This window comes from Podarcis pityusensis (genome assembly GCF_964106645.2).
Source record: "Podarcis pityusensis genome assembly, chromosome: 2".
NCBI classification, from domain to species: Eukaryota; Metazoa; Chordata; class Lepidosauria; order Squamata; family Lacertidae; genus Podarcis; species Podarcis pityusensis.
Genome location: NC_138029.1, coordinates 23,260,304 through 23,286,217, shown reverse-complemented (window position 1 = coordinate 23,286,217; position 25,914 = coordinate 23,260,304). Strand labels below are relative to the sequence as shown.

At 42.2% G+C, this 25,914-nt stretch overlaps 1 protein-coding gene across 2 annotated transcripts in view; it reads left to right on the top strand.

Moving 5' to 3' along the window:
* The window catches only part of PITPNC1 (phosphatidylinositol transfer protein cytoplasmic 1), a 141,543-nt gene extending 116,585 nt beyond the window's left edge, over window positions 1–24,958 (top strand). The window contains exons 7-10 of one of the 2 annotated variants that reach the window (XM_080994990.1): window positions 105–260; window positions 7,612–7,675; window positions 11,932–12,050; window positions 17,943–18,083. In XM_080994990.1, coding sequence (XP_080851116.1) covers window positions 105–260; window positions 7,612–7,675; window positions 11,932–12,050; window positions 17,943–17,948 — 345 coding nt within the window. In that variant the 3' untranslated portion in view covers window positions 17,949–18,083. Of the gene's footprint in view, window positions 1–104; window positions 261–7,611; window positions 7,676–11,931; window positions 12,051–17,942 lie in introns of both variants that reach the window. The other variant, XM_080994989.1, reaches the window with a different exon arrangement.
* Window positions 24,959–25,914: the final 956 nt, after the last annotated feature.

Genomic DNA, 25,914 nt, shown 5'->3' with positions numbered 1-25,914 from the left:
CTCTTCTATCCCATTTATCAATAATCTTGTATAATATCCCAGCACAGATACTTTTCCAGCATGGATTCATTATCTCCTAGAGTTCTTTCCTTTCCATTTTGCAGGACCCTAAACACTTCAAATCAGAGAAGACTGGGAGAGGCCTATTAAAAGAAGGCTGGAGAGACACTCAAGAGCCCATCATGTGTTCCTACAAACTGGTGACTGTGAAATTTGAAGTATGGGGACTTCAGACTCGAGTGGAGCAGTTCGTTCACAAGGTGAGTGAAAGACAGTGTCCCAGTCTCTCTTGCCATCCTGTTCTGTACGTGAATATGAACAGAAACAGCAGTGTGTATAAGCTAGGAAGTTGATGTACAGATCTGGTTTCAGTGTTTCCAATTACGAACTCTGTCCATAAATTTAGCCAGGGATTTAATGTGTAAAGCATCGCAGATTTTGAAATAGTTTGCATGTCATCAGTTGAAACCAATTTAGTTGCTACAAGATCCTCAACCTCCTTCAAAGGAGAACTCTTTTTTTAAAAAAAGCAGTGCAAACAATTACAAGGCATGAAATAATTTGTCAATTTATTCTAAAGAAAGATAGAACGCTTCTGTCGCAATAAGGACAATTTCCATGCAAATCTGCACTCTTCTTAATCGTATTACAATCCCATTTATCTCAGTGAGACATGTGTGGCTATATCTTGATCTACATGACTACACATAATATGAGGTCTATACATGAGAATCCATTTATAAATCTACCTGTGTATGATGTCCAGAAAAAAGAATGCCAGGAGTCAAAAGGAAATAAGGAGAAAAAAGCAACATCCAGAAGTCAATGTTAACTATGGGTGTGTTTTGTGTGTGTGTGTGTGTGTGTGTGTGTGTGTGTGTTTGCTACTATCAATAAACTATAATCTGAAGCCATGGTTTTTTGTTGGCCTATTAACCTTGGTTTGTTTTAACATTGGCTTGATATGTGAACCCAGCATCCTCCCTTAACCATGGTTTGTTTGGCCACCATAATCTACACGTACACCAGGCTATGAAAGCATGAGACAAGGGGGACTTTAAAACATGCAGACCTTTGTAGAAACAAGCCATCATCTCTATGACAGCTTGTGGTTAACCTGTGGTTTGTTGGACAATCAGTTGTTGTCACCATGATGCTGTGATCATACAGCATTGTGATGGATACAGCCAGCAAGGTGAAATGAGCAGAACGTTAGGCCGGGATCAGGGAGATCCAAGTGCAAATTCCTATTCAGCCGTTAAATTTACTAAGTGGCCTTGGGCAAGCCATTATCTCTTTGCATGCTGTCGTGAACATGAACTAGGATAACCCCATCCTGAGTTCCTCGGGGAAAGCAGGATACAAATGCAGTTGCTATTCCCCCCCCCCCCATGTTAATATTGTGAAGCATGAATGTAAATAATTCTCAGGCTTCTTTTTATCCACTGCGATCGGGAGCTCTAGTTCCTAGCATCTGGATTCCTATGGAATAAAATTCAGACTGCATGTGCCGGGAGTGCAGACAGGCAGAAAGTCCCTGCCAAGCCTCATCATCGCCAGATGCTGTATGCTCTGCAATTCCACAGCTGAGATGGGCATGGTGAGCACAATGCAAGTGGGAAGTCAGTCCCAGTCCAGCCCAGTTGCCAGTGGCATCAACATGCTCTGATGCAGGACATGCAGCTAGGAACTGCTGGGGTGGTAGCCCCAACACCGCACAGTCGCCACTGACAGCTGCATGCTCAGCAGGGATGCAGCTGATAGTGTTTCAGTCAGCTTACAAGGGAAAGGCAAGAGGCAAATAGATGGGCTACCACTTTTCTCCCTTATATTCCACCGGATTGTGATGACTCAACTTACAAAGGCAGCCTAACACATGCAACAGGCGGTGTTTCAGAGAAAGCTACTATAATGGTATGGGGTTGCTCGTGCGTAAGTTGCCGCCTCTCCTGGCTATGTTGCCTTGTTAAACCTTTCTGTCTGGACAGCCCTTCAATTCATGGCTGCCTCAGTCGCTAGCAGAATTCGTCAGTGGGCGTTTCTTAAACCTTTTCCAACATAAAAGTTGTTTGACACCCAGTCTCCTCCTACTTTCTCTGCGCGGAAGTCTTCTGCGCAGGGAGGGCGTGGGTAGCGGAGGACCAGTACTCTCCCCGCTGGTGTCCGGTGAAGAGTCTGGGAGCCCTCTCGCCAATTCCCCCATCTGCCCCTCCTTATTCCTGGTGTTGCACTGAATTGCTTCCCCATCTGCTGAGCTGCCTCTCTCCCTGCTGGGCCCTTCTCCAGCATCATTGGAGAGCCTTCCCTCCACCTCTAGCTCCGATGTCAGTTCCCTGACACCTACCTTGGAGGGCCTGGGTTTCAGATTCCTACTTTGTACCTACATTTGCTTCCAGGCCCACATTTCTACCTGTCTCTGGTGCCACTGTGCATCAGTCCTTCCTGTCCACTCTTCCCAAGAACTATCAACCAGCCTGTCAAAGAAGCTTACACATCAAGAATGTAACTCCCCTACATTCTTCTTTTTGTGTCTGAGAGAAACAAACCCTTGAACTATGTATATACTTGCTCATGCGAGGCTGCTTGTAACTTATGTACTCAAAATTCTGCACATTTTTGTTTATCTTTGGTTCAAGGTCTAAAACAGGCAAAGAAGAACAAAGTAGGAAAGGAACCATTGCAGATTATAACATGGGATGTGGAATCTATAAGAGTAATATTAGAAAGCAAATGGTCCTCATTTTCATTGCATGCATGCTTCCTCTTTGGACGCTTGGCATCCTAGGGCATGCTCAAAGTGTCCAGATAATAAATTCACAGTTGTAATGAATAGTTCTTCCTCATTTAAAAGACCTTGGAATTTGCTCCTGTCAGCTTTGAACTAATCCTGTATTCCTTATAAAGTCTCTGACCTGCTTTTTGAAGAGGGTGTTCTGCAGTGAGTTGTGGCTAGACAACAATAAATAATAAAAGCAGAAATAACTCTAAAGAAATTGGCACATTCCAGGTCATCATGCGCATTGGCAGAGCATGCATAAGTCCACCTGTAGTAACCGGGCACCCAGCCGCTTGCCCCTCCCTCACCTGTCTTTGCTTCTCCGGCCAGAACAGGTTTCTTGGGCAAGGCTGGCAAACCCGTTTACTTTTCAGAAACAGGACAAAATAGCACTGGTAGAGCTGCCACCACTCCCTCGTCCCAGGGTTACCTGAAGCCACAGCTCAAGGGAGTCAGCTAACCCCCAAACTACAAGTTGCTTCCACAAGCTTGCAGGCAGAAATCCTTTGATACAGCGCAACCAAGAAATCTAGACGCTGGAATTAGCCATTCCCCCGGATAGGCACACACAACACAAGAATATGTCTTTCTTAAGGTTTATTTTAAAAACATAAAAACATGCTAATAAGCAGGCACTTCATTTGGTACATTACAGGTACAGAAAAATAAAAACGTTGTATATTATAGCTAGCTATATACTCACTTCTATACTCTAAAGCAGAGCTGGGATAGTTAGAGTCTTTTCAGAAATCCACATCCAAAGGTCTCAGAAAATCTTCAAGGCAAAAGCACAAAGACGAAAAGACGGCTGCTTGGTGGATATCAGCAGCCGGGCGATTCCTTGTGAAAATGCAGAGCGCGTGCTTCAAGGCCCTTTGCAATATCTTTTATCCATAATTTACACATGGACTTAGGAACCCCAAAACCCAATCAGAACCCTTTGATTACATTTGAATTCTCCAATGAACGGCTTGAGGGCTCATAATTCTAACTTATTGCAGCTGAGCCAATTAAACCTTCAAAACCCAATTAAGCCTTCAGAACCCAGATCAAGGGGTTTCCTCCCTTCCCATGGAGACTGGTAGAACTTAGGCAGATGTACATTCTTAAGCAATCAAGGATAGATAGCAGTTCAAAGGGTGTGGTCACAGCTTCGAACACAGGTGTTTAACCTTCAAATTAGCCCAACAATTCCTTTCCCATAGAAGTCCTCTCACGCCCTTGGAGCCAGCGGGCCCACAAATTAAAGCAACAGGACAGCTCTCATATTCCTTACTGGTTTCCCACAAGGCCTCACTCTCCACTTGACCAAAGAATAGCTACCAGGGGAATACTAACTTTACTACACCTCCCTCTTCCAGGTCGAAAAATGGCTCATGCGTGCAGTCCTGTGTCCTTTGAACACACACACAATGGTCATTCCCTGTATGTAGTTTTTATTTTTAAGCAGAAATATGTATTGTTTGAAAAAAGAAGAACCTTTAGCACAGTGCTGCATGTAGCCAACTGATTTGGCTAAAAGCTTATCTTTCCCATGGAGATTTGATCCAAGCATACTGGGGGATGGTGGGAGATGCTGACTATTTCAAACTTCAGGATGTTCCTGGGATTCAAAGAGACAGAAAGTTGCGCATGTTGTAGGTTTATGAGTCATGTAGCAAGAAATGGCATCGTGCCATATCCTCAGTTCCATCTACTTTCATGCAAGGTCAGGAATAATCTCCCCACCCCAAACCTAGCAACACAGAGTTGATCTTCACTTTCAAATTGCACATGGCGTGGAAGCTTTGCATGTTGTATCTCCCTTAGGTTTTAATCAACGAGAGCTACCAAAGTAGGCTGGCACAGCTCATTGGGGAAAGTTCTAGCCACAAGCCACATTTTAAGCAATCCTTTACAAATTCAAGACCCCCAATCGCATCCATGCTCAGAAAAAGGGTCAGTTATTGGGCTTAGAATCAAGGTGGCGGGTTGTCTTCTAAACTTTAGTAGAAATAGCAGTATTTCCTCTGAAGTAGGTTAGGTAGAGAAATACTGACAGGCCCAAGGTCACCCAGTGAGCTTTATGGCTGGGTAGAAATTTGATCCTGAATTCCCCCCGAATTAAACCTTTCTAACCCAGGTTTAGCCAACATGGTGGCCTCCAGATTTTATTGGACTCCAGCTTCCAGAATCCTTAGCCAGCATTACCAATGGTCAGTGATGATGGGAATGTACAGTGGTGCCCCGCAAGACGAATGCCTCGCAAGACGGAAAACCCGCTAGACGAAAGGGTTTTCCGTTTTTCAGTGCGCTTCGCAGGACGAATTTCCCTATGGGCTTGCTTCGCAAGACGAAAATGTCTTGTGAGTCTTGAGATTTTTTTTCGCTTTCCCCCCCTTTTTCTAAGCCACTAAGCCTTTAATAGCCTTTTAGCAGCTAAGCCGCTAAGCCGCTAAGCCTTTAATAGCCGCTAAACCACTAATAGCGCTAATCCGCTAAGCCGCTAATAGGGTTGCTTCGCAAGACGAAAAAACCGCTAGACGAAGATACTCGCGGAACGGATTAATTTCGTCTTGCGAGGCACCACTGTAATCTGACACCGTCTGGAAGGCACCACATTCTAACCACTAAACCACACTGGGTTGATTTCTGCCTCAAGCTGTATATCCTTGATGCTAGTCTGTAATCTTTTTGCCCTTCAGGCCCAGAATTCAGAACTGATTCTGAATGTTTTTCAGTGTCCTCACTACTCTCTGCATGGATCAAAACTGCAGAATACAACATAGAAATAGGTGAAGAAGTTATACATTTTGGTGTCCTTTATTTTGTAAATTTGTTGTAATATTTAAAGCAGTGTTTTTGTGTGAAACTTAAATAAAATAAATAGTGTATCAGGAGTTTAACTGCAGAGTCTCTCCAATTTGTGCATGACAAAAGGGGAAAATAACTCCCCAATCAGTATTCTCTCTGTGCTGTTTCTCCTTTGTACTTGCTTGGTGGGATCATTTTGCTACAGATAGAAAAGTTTAGTACATATCTCTTTATGGTGCACACTGTAATTCTGTTTCCCTAAGGTACAAGTTGTTCTACTTTTCTTTCCCCTGGGAAATGCCCAACACTTGGGATAGGATATAATTTTTGAAGGACACTGGTCTTTCATATATGGAATGGACATAATCAGTTTTAAAATGAAAGCCATGTGAATATCATTAGCCCAGCTGCTGAAAATCTGGGTATTTGTTGCACCTCTTCCTACCTGTGTCATCACAAATCTGTCTGACTGGTGTTTATGCTGCCTGGCACAGTTTTTGTTGCACTGTTTGTATGTGCATCTTTCAACAAATGGGCATTACAGAATTGTTGTTGTTTAGTTGTGTCCAACTCTTCGTGACCCCATGGACCAGAGCACGCCAGGCACTCCTGTCTTCCACTGCCTCCCGCAGCTTGGTCAAACTCATGCTGGTAGCTTCAAGAACACTGTCCAACCATCTCATCCTCTGTCTTCCCCTTCTCCTTGTTCCCGCCATCTTTCCCAACATCAGGGTCTTTTCCAGGGAGTCTTCTCTTCTCATGAGGTGGCCAAAGTATTGGAGCCTCAGCTTCAGGATCTGTCCTTCCAGTGAGCACTCAGGGCTGATTTCCTTAAGAATGGAGAGATTTGATCTTCTTGCAGTCCATGGGACTCTCAAGAGTCTCCTCCAACACCATAATTCAAAAACATCAATTCTTCGGCGATCAGCCTTCTTTATGGTCCAGCTCTCACTTCCATACATCACTACTGGGAAAACCATAGCTTTAATGATACGGACCTTTGTTGGCAAGGTGGTATTACAAAATTAGCAGTGACTTTTCTGCTTATATTTGGGAAACAGGGAAACCATAATTTTTTAATGTGTCATTATGTTTAGATTGGCATGGAGGCTCCATTTGGATGGTGTTAGATCTATTTTATGCATTAAGTTATCGATTTATAACATCACTTCCCATATTATATCTTGAAGTGATTTTACAGTAAAATCATTATTTTTAACATAATATTATTTTGATATGTGGAAATGTTTGCATATATGGGTGGTGACCATTTTACATGGGGGTTCCGCTCCTGGCCACCATTCTGCCCTCTTCCGGGTCCAAAAGGACCCGTGTGTCAGTGGCCATGCGCCAGTTGGACACACACTAGATGGTCATTGCCTATATGTAATCCCCTTTAATTGTTTTGATTGTTAACTTCATTCCAAGATGGATACAGACTGGGATAAAAGATTCTCATTTTAAAAGGCTTGTTGAAAAAGGAGGGTCTTCAGTAGGCATCAGAAAGGCAAAGGAGACTATCTGATGTGTGATGGGAGGGAGTTTCAAAAGGTAGGTGCTGCCACGCTGAAAGGCAAATTCCTATATTGTACAGAACAGATCTAACAAGATGATATATGCAGGTGTCCCTCTCCTGCAGAGCACAGTGATCAATGGGTGTATAAGGGGTGGTCGGTTCTTTTACTTAGCCTGGTCCCAAACTGTATTCACCAGAAATAGTAACTTGAATTTAGCTCGGGAGGTCATCGAACCCAGTGCAGTTCTTTCAGCAGCAGCATAACATGTTTGGGGGGGGGGTACCTGCGGCCCTCCAGATGTTGTTGGACTCCAACTCACATCAGCTCCGTCAGCAATGTCAATGTTCAGGGGTGAAGTGGGTAGCAGGCCATCAATATCTAGAGAGCCAAATGTTCCCCACCTCCAATCTAGTGCATATCTCTGGTATGATGCTATTCCTGTTTGTTTGTTTGTTTGTTTGTTTGTTTGTTTGTTTTGTTTTGTTTGTTGTCAGAGATGTCTTTAACCCTTGTTCTGATTTACAGGTGGTCAGAGATATATTGCTGATTGGCCACCGACAGGCTTTTACATGGGTGGATGAGTGGTATGGTAAGTCATGTTTTCAAAAATAAACTCACATGGACAAACAGATTATCTAAGGCCTTATTAACTGCATGCAATGCTTTTTTTCTGCTTTGGTGGTCTTGTTAAGGCAGCCATAACAAAGGACAGATTTTGCAATTCTTTTGGTGCAATCTTATGCACGTCTAGTGAGATGTAAGCTTCACTGAGTTCAGTGGGGCTTATTGCCAGGTAGATGCGCATGGGATTGCAGCCTTATACAGAGCTCACACAGAATGTATCCTTCATAACCAATGTGGCAGAAGGATTTTTTTTTTTTAAGGGACCAGGGCATGCTCTTTAAAATTTAAAGAGTGTGGTTCTAATCCAGCCACTTTTTGTTACTTGGAATGTATACAGAATTGACAGTTGTGGTTACAATTTTGCAGCAATGTGTGTTCAGTATTATTTAAAAGCATTCATACATAAGGAAATAGAGATACGCTGGCATTATGTGAATAGGCTTAAAAGTTACTTAAGTCCATTAATTTTAAGGAATCTACCCTAAATGCAACTAATATTGGATATCACTCATGATATGCATATATCACCTGCCTACGTGTATATACATTATGTGTATATTCATTTTGGGTGATAGTCTTGTGTAAAGCTGTCCTAAGACCTTCATTTTCAGGTTTACCCAGCGAAATACAAGTAAGCCTACAGAGTTTTGGTTAAAAATAAAAAATGGCAAGTAAACTACAGAAAGATAAGTATCAAAATAGAGTTATACAACTGAATCACCCCCCAAACTACTGCAAATATAGTAGCAGGAGGAAGAAAATCTAGAAGGGGCTTGGACCACAATAGAGCTTAACAAGTTCAGTCTTCAAAGCACAGTTCACATGTTAATCACCCTAGCAGTCTGTGAAATAAGGATTATTATCTGCATTTTACAGATGGAAAAAGTGAACAGGAATGATTAGGTGACTCGATCAAAGGAAAAGTAAGTGTCAGAAGGAGGATTAGTGCTATCAGCCTTCGTCGGGTAATTAACACAAAGATAGAAAGGTGAAGGGTTATTAGAACTAGTCCAACCCTAACTGTCCATCCAATGCCTTGAGAACATTTCCTCTATGGAGAAAAACAACAACAAATCAAGTTAATTCTGCAGCTCCCTGTTTCTAAACCATTATTTTAAACCATGTTGTCCCACCATTCCATCTGAGCTGTGTAAAACTGTTTCCCAACGTAAGGGATTTCAGGTATTTCAGCTTGCTTCGTTTTCCATATGCCGTTATGTTATTTATACAATAACAATGTTTTCATTATGAATATAATGTTAATGTTTTCAGAAAGGAAAACAGAATTATTCTACAAGTTTAGGTGAAGCATTCATTGGTACAGTTCTACAAGTTAGCGTCTGCACAGGCATTCAGTGTGAGAGTAATACTGCGAGAAGGAACTGCTATGCAGGATCAATTCTTAAGAAAGTGGGTTGAGGAATGGTGCAGTTAACCTGAATTCAGGCAGTCTCTTGGCCCTGCACCTAATATTAGATTGGCGCTGTAAGGGGATTTTGTCAACCCTTTCTAACAGCTTTGTGCACATCTGACAGATTTTCAGGGACTTGGGACAGGGTTGTAGTCATCACCCACAGTAAAAGTAAAGGTAAAGGGACCCCTGACCATTAGGTCCAGTTGTGGCCGACTCTGGGGTTGCGGCGCTCATCTCGCTTTATTGGCCGAGGGAGCCGGCGTACAGCTTCTGGGTCATGTTTCCAGTATGACTAAGCCACTTCTAGTGAACCAGAGCAGCGCACGGAAACGCCGTTTACCTTCCCGCCAGAGCGGTACCTCTTTATCTACTTGCACTTTGACGTGCTTTCGAACTGCTGGGTTCGCAGGAGCAGGGACCGAGCAACGGGAGCTCACCCCGCTGCAGGGATTCGAACCGCCGACCTTCTGATTGGCAAGTCCTAGGCTCTGTGGTTTAACCCACAGCGCCACCCGCGCCCCTAGATCACGCGCAGTAGATAAACTCAGTTTCTAAGTTTTTATAGTGCTTCATGCAGATGAAACCAGACCCCCCAGGAAAACCCCAGAGCCACTGCGATAGATGTGGTTTGCCTGTTTGCATCTATTGAATAACGCTCAGGAAGGTCTAGAACAGCTTTCTTGGACTAAAACATAACTTTAATTCACAAATAAGTTCTTATCCCCAGAAGCACTGTGATATATAGCGCAAAGCCACCCACTTCCCGCAGCAACATCATGCCTCTTTATGTCCATTTTATTGCACATTCACTCTCGAAGCATGCCCCCAAACATTTATTTTTCATAAAAGTCTCTTCTGTTCCTACCTCTGCCCAATAACTAGGTTTCCTTTCTCTTCATTAACTTTGTACATCATGCTGCTGAAGCGGAATAGGATTCTAATGGCATCCTGGCATAAGGGGAACATTGCCCCTCCAAAATAAAATAAAATATACACACCCTTTTGGAACCAGGAGCACGGCAGTGAGTGAATAGCCTTCTGTTGTATTCATTTTGTATTTTTATGTTGTGTGATCTTCAGATGAAGGGCAGTATACAAATTTTAATAATAATAATTCCTCCAGCAAACCTGTGCCTAAATTGTTGGTGCAGGATAATGGCAAATTATTTTAAATAATTGGCATGTTTTAAATGCTTGGGGCTTTTAAAAAATTTGCTGCAGAAGTAAAATAAAGGAAAGCTTCCTTTCAAGTAATGATTAATTGGTCACCATAGCTCAATATTTCTTATATGTTTAAAGCTAGATATTTATAAGGTGTATATCAGTCGATGGTATCAAGCATTCAGCGGGCCAATGCATTGGGATTTTGCTTATTCTAAAAATGTGGATTTTGTTGTTGCACTGCCCTCTAAACTTCAATCCTAAACTTGTTCATTTGGAAGTATTTTCATTATTTCAATGGTTTTTACTTCCAGATAAATAAGCTTAGGGTTTCATCTTAATATGCAATTAACATTGCTATAAGACAACAGTATTTCATTATTAACTGAAGTGCTGCTAATGAAGAGCATGTACTTTGCCCGGCTAAAGTGCTTTTGATTGTGCCATTTTCATTGCTTATAAGCTTCTTTGATCAACGCTTTAATGCTCCTTCGTTCTAAGTACACTAATATTAAAATATGATAATCCATGACTCATGCCAGTGGTGATACAACGTATTGTTAGGACTACATTCGACACTGTAGATCTCTGATTAATTGGCACTACATCAGCAAAGGTTTCTTATACCCATTTTTTTTTTATTTTAAAAAAAATAGAAACACCAAAATGAATTTTGTCACCTGAAGTAGGCTGCTAAAATGAACAAAGCTAATCAGGAGTATTTGTATGAAAGGACTGTGAGTTCAGTTCATTTCTGGTACTGATATCCAATTCCAGGGCTCAGAGTGTGCTCACGATCACCCCCTTCAAAAAATCTAACTGTGAGTCCTTTGCTGCTGGGTGTCATTGGCAGATATTTTGTTGGGGAGGGGGTCTAATAAAATTACAAAGTAGATCCCCTTTAGTATAATGTAAGATCTGTGAAGGTAGCCACTTCACAGTGGAGCTCCTGCAAAACTTTGAAATGCCTGACGTATACACACGTCCCAGTGGACCCGGTTTGCGTATGACTTTCTTGGGTATCTCTACAAAGCAAATGTTTATTTGGATTTACCTTTCAAAGTGTTTGAATCCTTTCACTATTCATAGGTACTTTCTGCAGTCCTTCACTACACTGCGTAGGGTTGGCTATGATTAAGCACTATACAAATTGTCGAAATCCAAAAACACATAATCTCTCAAAGCTGAGCTGTGTAGTGTTAAAACAATGAAGCTACTTTTTTTTTTTGTAAATCGTGTGTCATTATACATAATGTAGAGTTTTCCTGGCATGTCTCTGACAAGGTAAGTAAACTCTCGTGCTGTTCCTTAATCCTTCCTCTTTTTTCCAGGAAATCTTCTAAATTTATTTTAGAAGATGTTTGCCTCTAGCAAAGCCTGACCCAACACCTTCCTGCCAACCTCACTTGACAAAAACATCCCAGCTTCCAAGCACCCCCATTCTGCAATTATCCCTTAACTCAACCTTCTTATACCTTCCTTGGCTGGTTTAACTTAACAATCTTTATTATGAATCCTCATAAAGCTAGCCGGCTTCTGCTTTTTGGCTTTTGCTAGAAAGATAATTCTCCCTAGACTCTTCCCTTTCATTCAAGCCTGAATAGAATTAATAGAGAAAACAACCCAACATCTTGAACTTTTTTCAGATATGACTATGGAGGATGTTCGAGAATATGAGAAAAATATGCATGAAAAAACCAACATTAAAGTTTGCGATCAACATTCATCTCCTGTGGGTGAAATAGAGAGCCATGCCAAAGGAAGTGTATGTAGCCTCTTTAAAAATATTGCCCACCCTCTGCTAGAGCAAAAAAGAAAGAACACAAGTGGTCAGATTTTGTATGACAATGATTTCTGTGGAAGCAGACTTCGTCAGTGCAAAGGCTCACCTTGATTTCCTTCTTTGCGCCATTTTCCCAGGGGAGAATTAGAAGGGTTAACATAAGGCTCAGATAAAATCTGAGTGGTGAGCCTGCTGTAGAAATATCCTCAGCGCATTTGCCCACCCCCAAATGTACAATCTTATCTTAAAAATCGAGTTCTGAGACAGCTATGCACAGCCCTGGTTGTTTAACTCCCTATGATGCCACAAGACCACTTCTTGCTCCCTCTTCAAAGCAGCTTTCCCCCCATATTTTCAAAAAATGGACTGTTGCATGTGTGTTTTAATGCAGACAACAAACCAATGTTCACTTGAACAAATACTGCACTCTTTTGAAAAGGCGCACATGGCCGTGAACTGACTCAGCGTTTGCTTTGTTTGTTACATCTGTCCCTGGTATTGTGAACACAGTGTGAAGCCAGGCTTACAGTCTGGGGAGATCTGTGTTGCAACTCCTGTTTTGGGATATGCCTGTTTTAACTTCAGGTGTAGATATCTACTTCCAGTGGAAAATGAAATTGTCAGGTTAGAGTCAATTGGGCGCACCAGGTGACAGATTTATACCCGAGTTCCCTGTGCCAGTAACTGGAGCTGTGCTCTCCCCCAAAGTTGGTTGTCTGTTAGATCAGAACCAGGCAACGCAGAGCCAGAACTTTCCTCCAGAACAGACTGGCTATGTTTTTGTGCACAAGGATGGTCTCCATCCACTGAAATTATTGGGGAAGTTTGGGCACGAGAGATCTCCTGAGCGGTGTGCTGAGCTTCAGTTTGATTGATTCAAAGCCACGTGAATGCTCATTAATCAAACAGCAAACGGAAGAGAGCAGAGCTGGGGCAATTATCTCAAGTGAGTAAAATACCGTATTTTTTGCTCTATAAGACTCACTTTTTCCCTCCTAAAAAGTAAGGGGAAATGTGTGTGCGTCTTATGGCGTGAATGCAGGCTATGCAGCTATCCCAGAAGCCAGAACAGCAAGAGGGATTGCTGCTTTCACTGCGCAGCGATCCCTCTTGCTGTTCTGGCTTCTGACATTCAGATTTCTTTTCTTTCTTGTTTTCCTCCTCCAAAAACTAGGTGCGTCTTGTGGTCTGGTGCATCTTATAGAGCGAAAAATACGGTACTTGCTTTGAGAAACAGGCAAACGAATGCCTACTCCCATCAGTGGCCCAACTGACAGTGTGAATTATAGCACAGTGTAGCTGCTCAGCACCACTCTCAACTGTTACGATCACGGATTTCGATTCCCATGGGACTCTGCCACATCTTCAATTCCCACTCTGCTGCCTTTTGACGATCATGTGTTTGGGTGTCAGTTTTGCCATTAATATCAAGTGATTCTAGCAGCCTCATAATATTGATACCAGTGCAATCTGCACTCTCCTAGTCTTTTACCAATATCCTTCCCATAGAAGTGATGAGTAGCTAAAGTTAATTAGAAGGTTGTCTAGCCTGCTGATAGGCCTTGAGGCATTTGACTATAACAGGTCTTTTCAAAAGAGCTTTTGCTTGGGAGCAGTGGTACGTATAATTGATTGGGGGGGGGGGTTGTACCCTGTTTCAGCTTCTCTTCAGGCTTGTCCACACTGGAGTTTATTGTGTGCTTGCATTCCCATTTAAATTTCCATAATCCACATGACATTACCCTCAAGCAACACCAATCTCAATGCTTTTCTCCTGTAATTTCAGATCTGGGGTTAATCCAATAAGGTGGGGGAAACCAGGTTCCCTACCACTCCATTTGGGGTTGCAGACAGTTTGTTTTGGTGATTTGGGCTGAGTGGATCAGTCATTACTTTCTGCCACTCCTCTTTCCTTGGCCACTATTTCGTCAGTGCTTTCATTTATTTTCTGGCCATGCTACCAAGAGGAACATAGCCACAATATATATATTGATCCATCAGATGTGCACAAAACCAGAAAACTGCACACACCACATAAAAAAATTATGCACCAGATAACTGTGCAGCTATCTGAAAAGTATGCGCTGAGGATTTAGAATTGCTTTTGTTTCTTTTCCAGCATGCTAATAACTAGCATGTCTTGCATGCTCCTGGACAGAGGAGTGTAGCTTTGTTTTTTTCTTTTGATCCCTCAGATTTGCACTAAATAAAGGTATGTGCTGAGCATTTACAATTGCCTTTGTGCTTATGCACATTTCCTGGGTGGAGGGAATTAAAAAGAGAGAAGTGTGTATGCAGCTATCTGTGCCCTGGTACTTAATTGACATAATATAATCAATAGAATAAAATTAGAAGGTGGGGGCGAACACAAAAGGGAGTGACTACTGGTATGAATAAAAAGAATGAATTGCTCCTCGTATTCAAATTCAGATATGCGTGGATATGGCCTAGTCTGGTCTAATTTTAGTGGATTGACCACTACACAATGCTCAAATATGGGCAAGCTCTGAGTTTCCTTCATGTGAGTCCATTTCATTGAAGAAAAGCTGAAACTGAAACCAAGCTGGGTTTTGCATTGAATAAACAAACCCTTTGCTAGTATTCAAAACAGCAACCTGGATTTGAGGCATGCAAATCTCAGATGACCTTTTGCTGAACCCATCTTGAATTTTGTATCGGTAGAGGGGAAATACAGTAACCAGAAAGAATTGTGCTTTGGAATTTTGTAGGAAGGAAAACTTTATTTACGGTGAAGTACCTCTGCCCTCTGGTGGAACTGGACAGCAGTGCCTAACTGATATTTGATTAATTTGTGAATGAAAACCCAAAGCCTTTCACTGTGAAAAGAAGGACATGTTCCATGGCCTGGTTGCACGTGCTTTGCATCAGCCATTTTTTTTCAGCAGTGTAATTCCTTCAGGTCTGAACTCACCAGCTGGATTCTTAACAGGTTCATCACTGGAATGAAAACAAGACTGGAATGTTTTCTCAAACACAGATTTTTCCAACTTAGGGTGTTTCCCGACAGGGGTTTATTGTGGAATTGGTGCTGCTCATGTGCATGTTTGGTTTTTTTCCCAGTGCCCTTATGACATCATCAAAATTCCAGCTCATACTTTTTTTCCTTTTCCTTTTTTACATTTAATCTGGCTTCCACTTTAGTGTGGAATATCCAACAAGTAAAATATATATGCAGTGGTACCTCAGGTTACATACGCTTCAGGTTACAGACTCCACTAACCCAGAAATAGCGCTTCAGGTTAAGAACTTTGCTTCAGGATGAGAACAGAAATTGTGCTCCGGCAGTGCGGCGGCACCGGGTAGCTCCATTAGCTAAAGTGGTGCTTCAGGTTAAGAACAGTTTCAGGTTAAGAACGGACCTCTGGAACGAATTAAGTACTTAACCCGAGGTATGCAAATACTGCTGGTGTAGAAGCTCATTAGCACATTTGGTCTGGTGGTTGGTTTGTAATAGGTGTGGTGATGTTTCAGTGGATACCATTTAGCACTGCACTTCTCCTTCCTAGCCTAGCCATTTTGTTTAAAAAGGTAAAGGTAAAGGACTCCTGGCAGTTAAGACCAGTCGCAGATGACTATGGGGTTGCAGCGCTCATTTTGCTTTACAGGCTGAGGGAGCTGGCATTTATCCGCAGACAGTTTTTCCAGGTCATGTGGCCTGCATGAAAGAAGAAGAGGAGGAGGAGGAGGAGGAGGAGTTTGGATTTGATATCCCGCTTTATCACTACCCTAAGGAGTCTCAAAGTGGCTGACAATCTCCTTTCCCTTCCTCCCCCACAACAAAGCAGAGCAGTGCACAGAAACGCCATTTACCTTCCCGCCAGAGCAGTACCTATTTATCTACTTGCACTTTTTTGCATGCTTTTGAACTGCTAGGTTGGCAGGAGAAGGGACCGAGCAACGGGAGCTCACCCCGCTGCAGGGATTTGAACCGTCGACCTTCTGATCGGCAAACCCAAGAGGCTCAGTGGTTTAGACCCCAGTGCCACCCGCGTCCCGAGCCATTTTATTTACAGCATCCCAAATGATATGAGCCTGTGTGTTAAAAAATAAACATAACCAAATAGAAATGGATACACCTCCTTCCTTGGAGGTTTTTAAGCAGAGGTTGGAGGGCCACCTGTCATTAATTCTTTAGCTGAGATTCCTGCATTGCCAGGGTTTGGACTAGATGACTCTTGGGGTCTCTTCCAACTCGACATGTTGTCCGTTTTGAAACATGCTAACTAAGGCTGGTAACATTTGCTCTCATGCTGTTCCTGGGATTTTAATTTTCTGGATGTCCATGGACAGATATGCTGGTATATGGGGCAATGAAAACCTCCAGACAACGTTCCATCAAAATCTGTCCGCTGGTGCGCATTGCAAGTGGTAGAATAGCAAGGAATAGTCACTAATGAAAAAACGGGAACTTGTGAAAGCTCATTTGCCAATTGCGCACATGGGAAAATCAAACCTGAACAATCCACTGGCAGTATATCGCCCCTCTCTGGAAGCACCCTTAAAGCAGGTCTCAAATGAATCATCTGAGATTATTTACCATGTAACTGGCTAGACCAGATGGACTTCCAAGTTTCCTTTCAACTCTGTATTACCTTGGTTTGAGTGTTTTTTAACAATCCATAAAGGAACAAACTTAAACAGAGATGGAAAAGGATTCTCATTGTTTCATTCATAATAATCTCAGCTTCTTTTTGGTGGTCGTGATCTAATTAATTTTCTGTATGAATATGCCATGTACAGGGCATTGTATAGAGACACTTTCATGCCCTTTAGAAGAGGAAGGTGATGATGATGATGATGATGATGATGATGATGATGATGTTACCTAAGCCTAGTGCTTATGAGATAGTTGAGATACTGAACATGGGCCCAAGCTGGTGGGGACTCACCTGATAAACTACCTCAGTGTGAATATTATCATGATCTGCTAAAATTGTTCTCCTTGGAATCTATGGCATTTTGTGGAGGTTTGTTTTATATGAAAGATTTTTTAATCTCGTGAGCTTCCACCTCCAGTTTGAAGTGGTACAATCCATATACAGCTGGAGCAATAAATGAAGTGATTTATATTCTCCTTTTAAAACCACCAGCTTTCCAACTGACTTTAATGAAGTCTGCACCTATTAGGTAAAAAATAATTGATAAAATATTGTGTTCTATGTATCTTAAATGACATGTTTTTTGGAAATAATCTAATAGATACAGTGTGTCACGCAAATAAAAATGGTTCAGTGACAAAGCTTAGCTGATAATATAGAAAATTAGAGTTGTCTGACCATCTGATCTTAAACAGCTACACCAGAGTTGAAGATAGCATGCTATTCAGTGTAGTGTATCTATGATATTCACATGTTCAGTTGTTTTTATAAAGTAACCATCAAGGCCTATCTTGAGCCTCTATTTGCAAAAATAACATTTTAACATCAGTTCACTAGATGGAAATAGCTATTAAAGAAGCAATGGTTTGCTTGCTCTGGGCTAGAATTTGAAGCCTGCTGCATCTTCCATTTATATGTGAATTCTGTCTATGTTGGAGCAAGGACAGACAAGAATATAAACAGTGGAATTGCCCAAAATTCATAGAAACATACACCTAAATTTTGGTGTCAATGTGAGGAATTACTTTTCAGTGTTGGCAGCTCCAAGAACGATACGAACAGTGCCTGAAATGTGCCTCCTGAAATTTCAGTGGCCAGTTGTGAAATTCCCTGGCAATAGCTTCCCTTCCCTTTCGAGTTCTAATGCACTGGAATAACAATGGTCATGCAGACTAGCATCTTTAAAAAGCCTGGAACAAACATGTGCAGTGGTTCTAACATTAATTTGTCTTTCTTCCTTTTCTTCTCATTGAAGACATGACTATGGATGAAGTCCGGGAATTTGAACGTGCGACTCAGGAAGCCACCAACAAGAAAATTGGGATCTTCCCTCCTGCAATATCGATCTCTAATGTCTCCCTCCCTTCTTCAATCCGCAGTGCTCCTTCTAGTGCTCCGTCTACACCTCTCTCCACAGAGGCGCCTGAATTTCTATCAGTTCCCAAAGACCGGCAACGGAAAAAATCTGCCCCAGAAACTCTCACCCTCCCAGATCCAGACAAAAAAGCTCTCTAAACCCAGCATGTTTTCATGACAAGCCATGACTGAAAGAATAGCATTTGCAAAGCTCATGGTAGTTGTTTTGTGTAAACAAAATTTACTGATCTGGAAGTATGACCTTTCCCCACTCCCCATCAGGCTTGTCCCTTAAACTAGTTAGCTAAGTGCATGCGAGAACATAGTTCATATGCTCCGATTCCTAGACTGCAGCTCTAAGCCATATGACAGATGTTGCTATCAACACAAAATGAAACAAGCTTGCAAAAGCAAAAGTCAGTCTCTACATAGCAACTGTAGTAAACAAAAGATATTCTCATATATAGCATAACAGTATTTATGACTGGAGATGTTATATGGATTTAATAAAGGTGGCAAGGACATCTTGAGAGAATGAGGGACTATTGAGGGACAGTTTCAAATGACATTTCTCATTTCAAGCCATTATATCTCAATTTCTAAAATCCTTTTTACTCTCAGGCCAAGTGCACCTTAAAGTAAACCTTTGAACTGCTATTCACTGAGAAACACTTGAATACCAACAGTAATTATTCAGATTCTTGTTTTACTGAATACAACTCAGGATTTGGAGCGCAGCTAATGCACACTTTAAGCTCTTCAAAACTAAAGAACCAGTGAGCTCTGGTTGTAATTCATTATACTTATTTTTAGACCCTTGGAACTATTTGTATCTTGCACAAAATTTGTGACTCCTTTTTATGGTGTGCTGTTGTATAGCTGTTCTGTGTTGGTATTTGGGAGTGTCGTTGCAGAGAGCAAGATGGGAACACAAGCAACTGAATAGTTCAGTGATTTATTTCAAGCCCTCAGAATTCCTATGAAACCAGACAAAACACCCGATATAAAATCCTTTTAAAAATGAAAGATAACATTCAGTCAGTTGCAGGTGTTAAGCTATTCTAGGCTATAAAGCTTCCCATTCTGCCAATGACTGACAAGAATGGTCAGTAACTGATGTGATGGATGCCATTCTAAGGCGGGTTGCTGTCAACCCAATTTCTCCTCCTTAACTGTGAGAAACGGAAGCCCTATTCAGGTGTCTTGCCTGAACAGGAAATGACCTGTGTTGGGGTGCATGTGACCTGACATACTGTCCAGTGTCCCATCCCCACCCCACTTTTTCCCTGCCTTCCAGTGTTGAAGAGGGAAGGTCTCACGGAGGATCACTTGAGTACAAGTAGAAGCCAGTTAGAAACCCTGCTCCATCATACAAACACAGGTAAAGGGTAAAGGGACCCCTGACCATTAGGTCCAGTCGTGGCCGACTCTGGGGTTGCGGCGCTCATCTCGCTTTATTGGCCGAGGGAGCCGGCGTACAGCTTCCAGGTCATGTGGCCAGCATGACTAAGCCGCTTCTGGCAAACCAGAGCAGCGCACGGAAACTCCGCTTACCTTCCCGCCGGAGCGGTACCTATTTATCTACTTGCACTTTGACGTGCTTTCGAACTGCTAAGTTGGCAGGAGCAGGGACCGAGCAACGGGAGCTCACCCTGTTGTGGGGATTCGAACTGCCGACCTTCTGATCGGCAAGTCCTAGGCCCTGTGGTTTAACCCACAGCGCCACCCGCGTCCACAAACACAGGTAGACCACACCTATTCTACTCAATGCGAGAAGTTTGGGAATAGTGTGGCAGGATGAGTACATGCAGGGGCAGAGCTAGTGCATGTGCCCCCCCCATACATGTTGACATTTCCTGTACAGAAATAATGCCTGAGTAAGGATACATTATTTTAGGGAACAACCTTGAAAGAGAGAGATGTGGGAAACAGCAGGGAGGCAAAGAGAAGAGGCAATCTCTTCAGCTTACTAGCTTCCCTCCCTCCCTCTTTTATATTGTGTGGCAATCCAGTCTGCTTTTTAAAAAGGCTATTTCCAGCCTACCCACGGCCTTGCTTGTCCAAAGCTCCCAACACTTGCTGGAAGAAACAGCAGGGAGGAGGAGAAAGAGTATATGTTAGGGAGAAGGTAAGCTGCTGACTGGTGAAAAGCCTGAAAGCAGGTCACTATAAGGAGACAGTGAGAGATGGCAGGCCAAATTCTCCTTGCCTTAAGGGTAAGATGACAAAGCTAACATCTGACTGGGGATTTAAGATAGTATATAGTTGGTTTACTACCATATTGATTGGTGATCACCGTATAATTGTGCCCCCATTGGTTTCTTTAATCAGACTGGAGCAGCCTTTGCCAACAAGGTGCCCTCCAGACGTTTTGTACTAAAACTTGCATCAGCCCAAGCCAGTATAACTATGCTGGCAGGAACGAATGGGAATTGTAGTCCAAAACATCTGGAGGGTCACCAGCTTGGCAAAGGCTGGTTAGGTAAGCAGTTTAAGACAAGGGTTCTTAAGCGTTGTGACGGTGGGCCTCCTCAAGTCTAGACGAAAACAACCAATTATTTTAAGTGGTAGTATGTGGACTGTTTCATTCCGGCACCAAACTATGGGTAACAATAGCTGGGGATGTGAACAAGGCCATGTAGATTCGTTATGTTTTTAAGATTCCCCCAAAATGGGATCCTGGGAAGTGAAAACTCCGTAGGAAGTTCTTCCACCAGAGGTAGGGAAGAACACCACCCATGCAGCTCTCTTGAGTTGAAAGTAATTAGCAGACGGGAGTATAGGGGACAGATCTATAACAAGGAAGCTGCCGTATCTAAATCTGACTGTTGGTCCATCTAGTTTGTCTACAGTAATTGTCTATTACTAATATTGTCTACTGTAACTGCTTTCCAAGGTTTCATACAGAGGACATTATCCACCCTACCTGCAGGTGCTGGAGATTTAACTGGTACTCTGCCACTGAATCTACCACTGCATGCAAAGCAACTAGATCATGTCTAGTTCGGAGAGGATGTCCCATGCTCAAAATACTGTAACAAGACAATAATATATTGCAATGTAACTGAAATTCTGAAAAGGGAGGAAAAATTCTCTAAATAACTATATCTCTTCAACGAAAGCTAGGAGCCTTTGGCCTGCTCAAGGGTGTAAGAGGCCCAGTTTCAGCTTTCAATATGTGGACCAACTGGAGATAATGCCTATGACTGCAGCATACTGACTTCAGAGAGGAAAGTGAAATCTTGTATAATTTAGTTAACCTAAACAAGCTAATGGAGATGTCTCCACCCAGTCAGTTTTGGAGCACACAACAGCACACAAAAGTAATGTGATGATGCAACGTAGAGATCTTGCAATGCTTCTTAGAGAAGCAAAAAAAAAAGTCTGTCAGTTCCTGAGTTGCTTCTTTCATGCTAAATTTCTTTCAGGGAAAAGTAGAATTTACAGGTTCACTCAACAGGGCCTTCCTGGCACCTCTTTCCTAATACAGCCCCTTGTGCTCACCCAAAACTCAACTCCTAAGGGTTGAGGGACCCTGCAGAACAGTGTAGGAGGAGACACGGGACTGCTGCAGGACTGAGAAATCAGCAGGGAGGCCCTTGTGCAAATGGAAGTGCCTTTCTGCTTGCACAACAAACTTTTTGATCCACTCTTAAGAGTATGTCCTTTTTACTACAATAACCATGGAGAATTACAGTACCAGTTGCACATTGCCATACAGCTGGGAAAGAGATGACTTCTTTCTGGCCTGTTAGTAGCATCACCCTCAATCTCAGGAATTAAAGTTGCTTCCCCATATCACAATTTAAATTAGGAGTCCTTTTATTTCCTGACATAATTGTCCCATAATTGTCCTGAGGGCTAAGGATATAATTAATTCCAAATTGTAATTAATCCTTCACCCTTTTCTTTAGCCGTGTTCTTAGTAACTCACTGTCCAAGCTATACCAGGCCTTGCAAAGTGGTGAATGTGTCATAAACTTGTAGTGAGATTATGCACGTTCTGTCGGAAGCAAATAGAAATATAGATCCAGACCTCAGGGTGTTGCTTCTCTTTTAAGTCATTGGAAAAAATAAAATAGTGGATATATTTCTATCGAGCATGGTAGCATGACGTTGCGTGTGGAAAAAGTAGCTGACTTAAATCCCCCCTCCAACTTCTAAGTGGCTTGTTTAAATAGTAGATAGTAAGGTGATTTTAGAAGAATAGTTTCAGTCGTAGAAAAGTGGGGTGGGAGGACAGAATGCAGCGCGTAGGTTTGACAGCTTCAAGAACCTAAGGCCAATACCATCTACTAGTTCTGAATACACCTAACACTTAGCTTTATGCCTTCTCTCAATTATTGTCCATTGTTTTTTCATTATTTCTCAATATCCTGCTGTTCTGTTTGGCTGTTGTGATATCTCCCACCCACCCTTATTATCAGAAACCTTTTGTATATAAATCTACCCTGAATCAGCATGCGGCTGTAGCTAAAGGTGGCACTACTGCCAATTGAATTGTGACAAGTTCCGTAGGCCTACAAATAAATGTTGCTATCCTTCTATCTCCTTTTTTGAATGTTCCGCACAAATCAATAGGGCCAGACTGCATTATTGTGTTTGTTTTAACTGTCTCACTTCCTGCTCTCCTGTTGCGTTACTTTGACTTTGGGGGGGGGGGGTGGAGATGAGGCATTTGTGTAAATGAATTAACATCTCCCAAGAAGATGTTACTTAACAGACCGCATAGTGCATATCTGAAACAGAGAAAGGCAATATTGCATGCATTGGAAAAATACTAATGGAATCTTCAGCTTTAACTCCCCACTCTTCAATACTGTATCTATAAGCGTTTGTTCAGCTTAGATATGCTATTTAAATTTGGTGCTTAATGAAGAAGACACAAGTTTAATTCCGCTGCATGTCTCAATGATGGGCTAGCCCATTCCATTCCTGCCTCCTACTTTCTGTCTTTGTACTGGTGGGGGAGAACAGATACAAATCTGTTCTGGAGAACTGACATCATCCTTACATCTATGATTTTCATGGGTCATGGCAGACTCCTCAATCATTTTCTGTTTTCCCTCACTGCTTTTGCCTTGATCAGGCTATCAAATATTAAACAACTTTTCATTTTCTCCTTCCATCCCCCCCCCAGTGCTATGAGAACTGCTTTAAAAAATATTTCCAGCACAAGAATAATAACTAAATTAAATTTCTAACATATTTTTGTTGCACTAATATGTCTTTTATACAAAAAGAAGTTTTCACTGCTAAATTGTCTGAATTACTTTGTACAAATTTGTATATTTTTTAGGTTTGATTGTGAGGAACAGACAGAGCTGCGGGTGTTTATATTATTTGTTTTGTGGAACAATGTGGTTTTAGTTGGCACTTTTAAAAGTGTGGTGCAGCACAGCAAAACTAAAATACTATGGCATTGCAGTGGTGGTGTTGACCCTGCCTTTTTTGTGACAGGCAAATTGTATACATTGAAGCACTGCTAGGGAAGAAATAAAAAGGAGGTATGTGTGCCGCTTTTTCCAAATCAACCTCTCCTACCTGTGATACAGACTCCCAAAATTGTTGACTTAAAAGTTCCAATCTTGACATTGTACTCAGGCAAAATATTAACTGAAGTATGCTTTTTTAAAAGCTACACCATAAAAGTTCAAGGAAGAGCGGCTCCACTCTTGGTACAGAAAAATCTAGCATTCCTGTAACAACATGTGGAGAATATATACATGCATCTTTAAAACCTCCCATATTTGTATCAAGAAACCTTCACTGGGCCCTTATCAGAGGAACTTAAAGGCTATGTTGTCGACACTACCTGTTTGCTGAGAGAAACAATACAGGCATATGTTGAATTTGCCAAGTAACAGGTTGAGCTGCCATAAAAGACAACGGTGCCCTTTTGATGAGCAGGCATCGTTCCTGTTTGTTGTACCATTATGCTTGAGTAAATTTGCAGAAATATTCAACTTAATCATCTCCAAGGCTACAATCCTGAGATAATTCACTGCACAACTCCCTGCTGGAGTGGTGCTCCTCCAGAATAGATGTCTTCAATCTGTTTCTCTTAACCAGATTTCTGTCTAGTGGACGTTTCATTGAGTAACAGAATATTCAAGAGGTTTGTTAATATGAGAATGTACAAAGAGTGTTCTGTGGTTTTAATCTGAGCAGTCATAAGCAGAGCAAAAGCTTTTCACTGATTCCCTCCTCCCAATGCAAATACCACATCCAGTATCCTTCTGGAGATCCCCTGAGCCTCAGAAGCAGTATTTTCAGACAGTGCCGGAGGCTGGAGAGGAGAAGGTAGGAAGGCCCCATTGAGAATTTTGAATTCTGCTCACACTTCTTTGGATGGTTCGCTGCACCAAAACTTTAAAACATGCTGTCATATAGAATCAATCAAACATATGCACTTTGTAACAGCTACAGCTAGTAAATGCAATAGGGGAGGATAAATGAACTTGTCAATAGGAACTTGCTGTTATTCAGCCTTAATTTAGATGTCTTATGTGTCAATAAAGGCTTGAAGCTACAACTATTCTTAACTGTTGCCCCCCCCCCAAAAAACCCTCCTAGTTTGTGTGGCCGGCATGGTCTTTTAATTACAGCCTCTGATTTTTAAATGTTACCTATGGAAATAAGTTTTTACTTCTGTGGCAATCCTTGTGACTTTGAATGTTGTGTATATTGTTTTTTGCTGATAGGTTTAGTGTTACAGTACATTGTTTAGATAAGCTCATTCCATGAAAGGAGGACCAAGCGGCCCAAGTTAAAACAATACAAGGCTTAGAAGGATCCAAGTATCATAGTTTCCATACACACCACTTAATTGTTGCTTTTCAGTTATTTATTATCGTTTTACACGTTTTTCTTACATTCTGTTGTAAATAAACTACCAAGCAATCTTCTTTCCAAGACTGCCTGTTTTCTTTCTGTGAATTCGTGCAACGAGATCCAGATCTTATAAGAATGTTAATTTACCATATTTTTTGCTCTGTAAGACTCACTTTTTCCCTCCTAAAAGGTAAGGGGAAGTGTGTGTTCGTCTTATGGAGCGAATGCAGGCTGCACAGCTATCCCAGAAGCCAGAACAGCAAGAGGGATTGCTGCTTTCACTGCGCAGCGATCCCTCTTGCTGTTCTGGCTTCTGAGATTCAGAATATTTTTTTTCTTGTTTTCCTCCTCCAAAAACTAGGTGCGTCTTGTGGTCTGGTGTGCCTTATAGAGCAAAAAATACAGTATATACTTTATATTAATGTTTTCCTCTTCAAATCCAGCCTGCAGAAGCTTGAAATACGTGGCGCAACACAAACTTTACTGAACGTTGCAAAATAAATGAACATTTTCCCTTAGCTGTCTCTCAGTTCTGGCTAAGATGTTGCTACGAGTGATGACAATTACTATACCACTCTGGTTGCAAACTGATCTCTAAGATGGCTTGTTACTGCTCACTACAAGGCCTGGGACAACTGAAGCTGTAATGGTTCTAGGGGTTGCTCGTGCGTAAATCGGCGCCACACCTGGCTGGGTTGCCTGAGTGAACCTTTTCTGTCCGGACAGCCACTCGCCCATGGCTGTCTCAATCACTGGCAGAATCCGTCAGTGGGCGTTTCTTGAACTTCTTCCAGCAAAGAAGTTCTTTGACACCTAGTCTCCGCCCAGTCTCCCTGCGCGGAAGCCTTCTGCGCAGGGAGGGTGTGGGCAGCGGAGGACCCGTGCTCTCCCCGCTGGTCCCTGGCGAAGAGTCATGGAGCCACCTCGCCGATTCCCCCATCTGCCCCCCTTCTCCACTGGTGCTACGCTGATTTCCTTCCCCAGAAGATGTGCTGCTTCTCTCCCTCCCGGGACGCTCTCCGGAATCCCTCTGGAGC